Consider the following 9,138-nt stretch of genomic DNA (forward strand, 5'->3'; position numbering starts at 1 on the left):
AGAAGCATGTCAATGGAAAGTGCGTTGTTCTTGTTTATGTTGACAAATCGGAGGTAAGGAATTTGGATTTTCTGACAACCAATCACTGTCTGCATGTAAAAGATAACAGGCCAAATCACTGACCGGCAGACCTGCAGCCCCATTCGCGGTGATGAGGGCGATTACAATGGAGATTACAATGGTGCATCAGTGTTTTCACAGCCAAAGATTCAAGGCTCTTCCTCATGAAGAAAAAAATCAGCTCACGGATGTATTCCAGATTGAAAAGAGAAATCTGTCCTGTTGCAGAACCAGACGTTGTGTTTATTTTACCATCTCTTTCTCTAAATGTGTACATAGAATTTTTTTGTCAATAATTTGTTGATTATGGCATATATTTATCTAAATGTGTTGGTTTTTTAACTCTTGCAAGTGTAATGATGATACAAATTATAATTAAAATCTTGCCTTTATAACAATATGAAACCCCAACTTAACCTAGTCTTTTATTTCTGCTGTTCCACAGTGCAGGATGAGGGTGAAGAAGCTGAAATAACCAGAACACACCATCAGAAGGGACTCTCCTTGAAGGGACTTTTTGAGGATTCTTTAAAAATGTAATGGAGTTATTATTTGACACAGAAAATATATTTAAATTTTACAAACAAATATGCAGAATTTTGTCTAAAAATAAAAGGACAATTTCATTTTATAATTGTATTAAATCTAATTTTGTTAAAAAATAAATAAATAAATAAATAAACGCGAGAAAATCGTATCGTAATATTAGAATCATGAATCGCTAACCAATCTGAGCCCATTGCGTATTTCTGAAGCGGGGGCTTCATAGAACCAGGAATTCAATGGACCAGAGATGGGACACAGTGGTGTAGAATAAAGGTAAAATGTGAAAAATAATCATTTTTTTTATAAAAACAAAGCATGAACCCATGTTACAGTGCACCCCATAAACAGAATCAAGCCTTTGAAAAAAAGTGTATCAACCACTCCTTTAATATGGAGTTGGCCCACCCTTTGCAGCTATAACAGCTTCAACTATTCTAGGAAGAATTTTCACAAGGTTTAGGAGTGTTTATGGGATTTTTTTTACCATTCTTCTTGACGCAGATTTTCGAGGTCAGGCACTGATGTTGGAAGAGAAGGCTTGGCTCACAGTTTCCACTCTAATTCTGAAGTCAGGACTCTGTGTAGGCCAGTCATGTTACTCCACACCAAACTCGCTCATTCATGTCTTTATGGACCTTGCTTTATGCACTGATGTGGTGTCACGTTGGAACAGGAATGGGCCACCCCTAAACTGTTCACACAAAGCTGGGAGCATGAAATTGTCCAAAATGTATTGTCCAAAATGATTCTTGCTTCAAACTTCACACTTGGCACAATGCAGTCAGGCAAGTACCGTTCTCTTGGCAAATGCCAAACCCAGACTTATCCATCAGATTGCAAGACAGAAAAGCATGATTCGCCACTTCAGAGAACACGTCTGCACTGCTCGAGTCCAGTGGTGGCGTGCTTTATACCACTGCATCCGACGCTTTGCATTGCACTTAATGTAAGGTTTGTATGCAGCTGCTCGGCCATTAAAACCCATTCCATGAAGCTCTCTATGCACTGTTCTTAAGCTAATCTGAAGGCCACATGAAGTTTGGAGATCTGTAGCTTGACTGCAGAAAGTGTAAGTGACTTATTGCACAGGTGAAAACCTATCACGGTACCACGCTTGAATTCACTGCGCTCCTGAGAGCGACCCATTCTTTCACAAATGTTTGTAGAAGCAGTCTGCATGTCTAGGTGCCTGATTTTATACACCTGTGGTTATGGAAGTGATTAAAACAGCTGAACTCAATGATTTGGAGGGGTGACCCAATACCTTTGGCTATTTACACACAATTTACTGAGGGGTTTATTTGTCTCCAAAAATGTAATTTACTTGATTTTAAAATAAGCACTGCCATCTACAGAAAATCATGATAAGAAATATCCAATTTTTACCTATTATGAAATGTTGTCAAGATTGCTATTCCAAATTAATGAATGATAATAATTTTAATTGGTTGATTTTATTTTATATTAAACAAAAGCTTTCAATGAGGTGTAATGCTTTACTATGACAAGCTGATTTACAATAAACTGTTGCTTCAATTCTAAATGCAATACGAGACAATGTCTAGGTAAAACAATCTCTTTAGAGACTTGACAAAGCTGTTAACCAATCTGCTGACAGGATATCCTGTTATGGCTTGCATGGCATTGTGCAGTGTATGGGTGAAAGTGAATGATGCCAAGATACAAAAGAACAACAAATGACTTTAAACTGGCATAACATCAGGATAAAAACAGAACAGCACAAGGATGAAGGTAACAAAAGATGCATAGACCATTTAGTTGTTTGCAAACAGTGATGACATTTTTTTTTTTGGGCAGGGCCTACCTGGTGGCAGAAAGTGACAGTTCTACAGTAGCAGTCTATGGAAGCTATGAAACAAAAGTATATTTTTTGTAGGTAAAAGGTAATTTTGATAAGAGAAATCAGAATAGCAAGATATAAACTAAATATAATGTTATTTTCCCAACAGAATTAAGGTGATGTCCCACAATTCTGTAGCCTGACAAGCCAGACCCACATCAAGATGTTTGGTCTGGGAACTCACCATTGACGGCTCAATTCGAGGGGCGGGATAAACGGTTGTCTTTCAAATTCCCTCTGAACGCAATTGGATAGCGCTACAACCAACCAGAGCAATGTGAAGCGGAGCTAGCTGATAGATTAAACTTTCGCCGTATCTGGTCGGCAAAACTCAGAACACATCTTCCCTTCTTAAGAATGACGCCAGTGCCGTTCTTTGTTCTTTTCTCAAAAAAGAAAGAAAAGAACTCCAAGTCTTCCAGCGAAATCTCAGACAGGGCTTTAATAGTCTAACGTTACAGTGAATGAGAGTATGAGCCGAAACGAACGCACAGGCCATAGTGTGACATCCGTTAACCATAGTGTAAACAAAGATGACGTCACAGGTTTTTCTATAAAAGAAAGAAGGTAGCCTTCGTTTGTATGTAGGCCTAGGCAATTTATATATTTATAATACTTACTAAAATATAATTCATATTATTTTATTACTTTTGTATTAGTTGTTTGAAGTGTAAAAAAAGAAATTGGTCGGTCTTAAAGCAAATTTACAACCGGCAAGTCGGTCGGACTTGAGTCGGCCCTAAATTGACAGGGTCGGTCGGGTTACGGCAAACAAGAATATTTTTAAGGATGGCCTTCAAAGCCATGTCCCAAGCACACAATGATAATGCTCACAGTAAAATGTTACGTAGCCTATCTGACATTGCATGTTACACTAAACCATGTTCATTTTTTCATTTTGAAATTCCAATCATATTTCTAGCGATTCAAAACCTTCATGGCAAATAGTGCACATCTAAAGGAAAAAATCTGTTATTGGCTTTAATATATCAGACAAATATTCTTGTTGGGCCGATAATGATAACATAAAAAATTAACATAAATCAGCCGATACCAATATGGTGGCCAATATATCGTATCCCATATTGAAGATCATGTTTTTTAACATTCTGAGAGGCACAAGATTATATTTTTCCTTTTATTCATGGATCTTGCCCATTTCCCTCCACTTGTTACCACCAGTTTTCTGCCACCATAATGCACTATTAGGCGCATACATTTGCCATGTACAATGAATCACTTGCAGAGACAACAGTTGAGAGGAAAAACATTCATCTTCAATCCTGATATTGGTACTAGATGGAAAGGTATATCAACAAACCATACAAGAGAGCCTCAACTCTCCCTAACTCTCCCTCAGAGTTAACTTATTGCTTGTGTTTGAATCCCTGCAACACTGAAAGCACATCTGTCATCATGGAAATGACCAGACAGACAACCAGTCGGCTGTTCCACAGTGACGTCAGTGGCAAAGACCAGTGAGAGCTGCTTCAATGGCCATAAAAAACACTCTGACAATTTTCAGCTATGGTGAGCGAATAGTATGCGGGTACTGAACAAATAGAGGTTGTTGATACATTTATTGAACTTTCCCATGGCTTTGTTTCCACTAATCACTTGTTATGAAAAAGTCTGAATATAATCAATAGCAAATAACAGTATGATGGAGTTAGAAAAGACTTCTAGCTTGATTTGTGTTATGGTCTAAAAAGCAATCAAGTAACGAATAATGCTGTGAAACAGTTGTGAGATTTGCAATAATGAAATGATCGAAGGAAATACAATGTTATGATGTGTTTTTCTCCTAAACCTCTTGTCTATATGATCAACCCTGCCACTAACTGAAAATGTTTTAGGCTTATTGTTGAGTGGCCATTTGGCCTCTATAATGAGATCAGAGGCCGTTTGGATTACATTTGAGATAAGAATTGCAAAATAAGCTGTGAGCAACAACATGACATGATACCAAACATAAGCATGTTATTGGTTGATGGAGAATTCAAGATGGCAGCATAGCTCAACAAGCATACAAACCAACAATGACAGTATATCAACAACAAAAAAGGTAGTACTCTAAAAAGTAGAGAACAATAACATCCACAAAAAAGCAGTTCAGGTCTGTTACAAATAAAATTGTAATAAATTAAAAATTAAAAATTGTAATTGAAATAAGGCTGAAACAAAACAAATATTTATATATATATATATATATATATATATATATATATATATATATATATATATATATATATATATTAAAGGGGTCATGAATTGAGAAATCAAATTTCCTTTGAGCTTTTGATATACAAAAGGTTGTGGAGTGGAAATATAAGAATATCCTGTAAGTTTCTGAGCTGAAAACTTCCTTGTTAGTCAAAGGAAAGCTTTTATTGACACCAGGCCCAGAAAACGATAAATCTCAGAATATGCCAGGCTGTGATGTCAGTTATGGTGAAACAACGCCTCTACATAAGATGAACAACGCCTGATTCTGTAGCCATGCCCACCGACTCGTGCCACTGACATGACAGAGGCCTACATAGAGATGAACCGGATCAAACTTCTAAGCAATAAACATACAGCATAAGCTGCATTCAGATTTCAATATTATGAATACATGGATGAACTTTATTTTTAATGAATATCCAGCTCATGTGGGGAAGACATTGTGCATCTGTTCCTTCATTTCTGGTCACAGATCCGTTTATAAACAAGAGATTTGCAGACAGGATGAGATTACATAAATTAATGAATCAATGGGAGCTTTTGATATATATATAAAAGGTCATGGTAATTTAAGAATATCCTGTACGTTTCAAAGCTGAAAACTTCCGTTAGACTGTTAGACAAAGAAAAGCTTTTATAGACACCAGTCCCAGAAAATGATCGTTTGCATCATCCTTACGTCATCGCGCACCGAAACACCGCCTCTACAGAATAATAAGCATGTGTAATTCAGTAGTCCCGGCCACCAACTCATCAGATCACGCTAGCCAGCAGCAATAAGAAGATTGCAAGATATTGTGGAAGAACACAGTCGCTGCATATGATTTCTTCGGATCCTAATATTAGGAATGTGTGATACTTCATTTATTTTTGCATTACATTTTTGGATTTGCAGACACAATGTTGTGCCTTCTATATTGGATCCGATAGGAATGGTGCAAAAAATATTATTTGAGTAAAACGTCTTTTTACGACGGGCTACCAAAACGTAAATCTCAAATAGTTAGATTTGAATCTCAAATAGTGAAATAATATTCCTTTCTTGATCTGGGTGCGCGTGCACGTGTGTGTGTGTGTGTGTGTGTGTGTGTGTGTGTGTGTGTGTGTGTGTGTGTGTGTGTGTGTGAATGATCGTGCTGGCCATGTAATACAGAAATAATATTCCAATCAATCATGGGTGGATAAGAGATAAATCATTGTGTTTGTTTGATAAAGATGTTTACGAGCCCTGTGATCAATAGAATCATTCCGGTTGCTCATTAAATATGCAAATCTCATCCAATCCTAGCCGTGGGCATTTACTTCCATGGCTCCAGTGCAGCATGCCAATCAAAACCGAGCATTTTAGAGAGAGCCTCAAAACCAGTGTAGAAAATAGCCTATTACTTATTAGTTATGATGTTTTTGAATGTAAAAGCTAGGGCTGAAACGATTCATCGAGTAACTCGAGATAATCGAATTTAAAAAATCCTCGAGGCAAAATCATCTACCTCGACGCTTCGTTTAGTCCATTTAACTACACAGGGATCTTGCAGTAAGACATTTTTTTGTGTAAGGACTAAGTATGCGCGGATTGCAGTTATATCCACGGTTCAGGTGGGTAAACATCCCAAAAATTGCGGGTGGATGAGAGAAAACAGTGTTGAATAAAGACGCAGAACTCTCATTTCACGGTAAAACGCAATGAATGCGTGTCGTTCTTTAACTTTCAGTTTCAGCTCATGTCGAGGTCAAAGACCGCAATGCGAGAGAGAGCGGCATCAGTACTGGTAATATCATGTAGTCTCGCTATTTTTAAATGAAGACAACTGTGTGTTGAGCTTCAGGATGCGACGCTGAACATTTAAGTTTCATTTGCGGCAGTTCACGCATCAGCTGAACTCCAAACACATGAACGCGATGGAGTTTGCAGCTTTGCATATGGATCACTGTCATTGTGATGTGTGTGAAATCTTTAATGAGACTTTATATACTTAATAATATCTTTGAAATACACCATTAAAATGTTCTCAATGCTAGGCGCAACAAATATCAGAAGCTGTAATGTGTGTGTGTGTTTGTGATGAGCAGCGCTCGTGCTTTCAGAGCTGCATGCTTTCATTGATTTGTGTAATTTAAATATCACACTTTAATCATATTTATAAGCTCCTTACTTAAAACAAGATGTGTTACAATGATGAATGATTAGCTCAAAATGTAGATTTGTAGCCTGTGTGTGATGTAGCCTACTTTATCTGAATTAAATACAAACTCATCTCTCGCGTTTGGTCATGCTCCAGCGGTTACTCCTCCATGTGATGTATAGGTTGTTTAGGTTAAGAAATGTAATTTCGCCCAAAAAAATTTTTTTTAAAGCAAACTACTTCAGTGTAGCTAATATGTGACGATATCATCGCGCTTAACACTGAGGATTGAAATTGTGACGATAGGGTGCGGGTGGATGGTTTGTTCAGCTGATTCGGTGATGTTAGAGCTGATCCGCGCATCTCTTGTTCTTATTTCAAGTTAGTCTGTCCAATATTTTGTGCTTCTTACAAAAGCCACAAAGTTTTCAGAAGACAGTAAAGGCTTATGTCATGCCTGAGCTGAAGCATGAAAGTTAAGTTGCACAACATAAATACAAAAGTTTTAGGCATTATTGTTATTTATATTACTATTATTTTGGTTCATTGGTTGCAGGTTTAGTTTTAGATTGAACTGTTTACCTTTTTAAAGTAATTTGAAATAGATTTTCATTCTCTTTAATAAAGAAAAAAGTAATTACTATCCGATTAATTATCCGACCGATTAAGTGCTAGATTAATCGATTACAAAAAGAATCGATAGCTGCAGCACGCCGATGCAACATTTCCATGAATACATTCATACAACACACCAGCAAACCTAAACAACATGTTTGAAAGCTTCCAAATTCTCATATATCCATTGACTTGCCAAACTAACTTCTTAAAATTGGAAGCAAAGCACAAAACTGGCCAAGAAACGGACTTGATGGCCGTAAACCAACATTACACACAAATAAAAGCTCAATGCTGACCAACAGTTCATTATTTAGATTATCATTATTGTCCCCTTGAGTATATTGCAGGATCAGACCAAAAGCAAGTTTGTACACTTAACACGAACGTAACTCCTACATACCTGTCAGTGACTGTGGACCGTGTGTCACTCATTGGGCTTTTGTTTTTAGCTCTTATTAGTCCTATATCGTATAGTCATTTTCAGATGCATCAGGAGAAGCATCGGTTTCTGATGTTGCATGAGGCTGTTGCATCCGTATTCTTTTGTGTTGACCAGGAGGTTCCTTAATCAGAAAAAAAACAGAAAATGTATTATAAAACCATTTTTATGCAAGTGATTCCAGGCAATCATTTATTCAAAAACACACACAAAGTGCATGTGCTGATTATATAAGATAACATAAAAACATTTTGTGTTTTAAAAACTTTAAAAGTAAAAACAACAACAACAAAAAAACAAGACATTATTCACTTATGCATGATATTTTCCATCATCAATGTTTTTTTTAAGCCAAGTATCCTGAAGTAACCCAAATAACATTTGGTTCATCCAGAAGTGGTGCTGTTTACAAATGAACAACACTACTATTTATAAAATGAATTTTAAAAAACATGCAATGAACATGATATAACATGAACAAAATATGTTCTGTACACAAAATTTATTTTTTGTTAAGTTCAAAAGTAGGCTATAGCAAGGAAGAAGGCTTGAACAGATCAGGTCAATAAGTTACTTTAACCAAAACAACTAAAATTGGTGATTTTTCGTTATTGTGCAGCTGTAAATGTACCTTCGTATTCAACAGCAACTCCCAGGTGAAGTCGAAACACTTCCTACTCCTCGAAGTTGTACTCCTTTGGCAATTTAAACACTTTTGAGTTTCCTAATGCCGAATGTGTGTGTCTGTCCACAGCCAACACAGCAGCAGCAGTTTGATACCGCAAACGAGACTGCAGACAAGGCCTTTGCTATGCTAAAGCTAACAGCAGCCTAATAGCGTACACTCCAAAACTGAGACGCGCTATTTTCCCCAACAACAATAATAAACAGCCGGGTGCATCCACGCCAATCCCACAGTCACCCAGACAGGGGGAAAATGCACGCGCTCATACACGTGTCACCCCGCGGAGTTTCTATGGAGAGGCGACGAAACCTCTTCAGCATCAAAATAAACAAAACCACCCGAGAAAGTTCGCATGGGTATACCCGAATGCTTTTAAAAATGACACCGAACTCGTATGAAAGCGACGGTCCAGGCTAAAATCAGTTTAGAGGTTGTGTGTAGGTTCCAGTCCATGAATATGGGGGAAATTGAGATGCGCCGGACTGCTGCCGTGTCTCCCGCGGGGCTGCGTCTCAAAAACTAGTGAGCCGCCTGCATGGACAGCATTTCCGATTCAACTGAGCTCGCGCGCGCTCACTCT

General features: G+C 37.5%; 1 protein-coding gene across 3 annotated transcripts in view; it reads right to left on the bottom strand.

Moving 5' to 3' along the window:
* The window catches only part of arhgef12a (Rho guanine nucleotide exchange factor (GEF) 12a), a 61,186-nt gene extending 52,048 nt beyond the window's left edge, over positions 1-9,138 (bottom strand). For all 3 annotated transcript variants that reach the window (XM_067450749.1, XM_067450748.1, XM_067450747.1), the window contains exons 1-2: positions 8,505-9,138; positions 7,835-7,997 (exon numbers count right to left, since the gene is read on the bottom strand). In XM_067450749.1, the coding sequence (XP_067306850.1) occupies positions 7,835-7,866 (32 nt within the window). In that variant the 5' untranslated portion in view covers positions 7,867-7,997; positions 8,505-9,138. The remainder of the gene's footprint in view (positions 1-7,834; positions 7,998-8,504) is intronic.

This window comes from Pseudorasbora parva, chromosome 8 (genome assembly GCF_024679245.1).
Source record: "Pseudorasbora parva isolate DD20220531a chromosome 8, ASM2467924v1, whole genome shotgun sequence".
Taxonomy (NCBI): domain Eukaryota; kingdom Metazoa; phylum Chordata; class Actinopteri; order Cypriniformes; family Gobionidae; genus Pseudorasbora; species Pseudorasbora parva.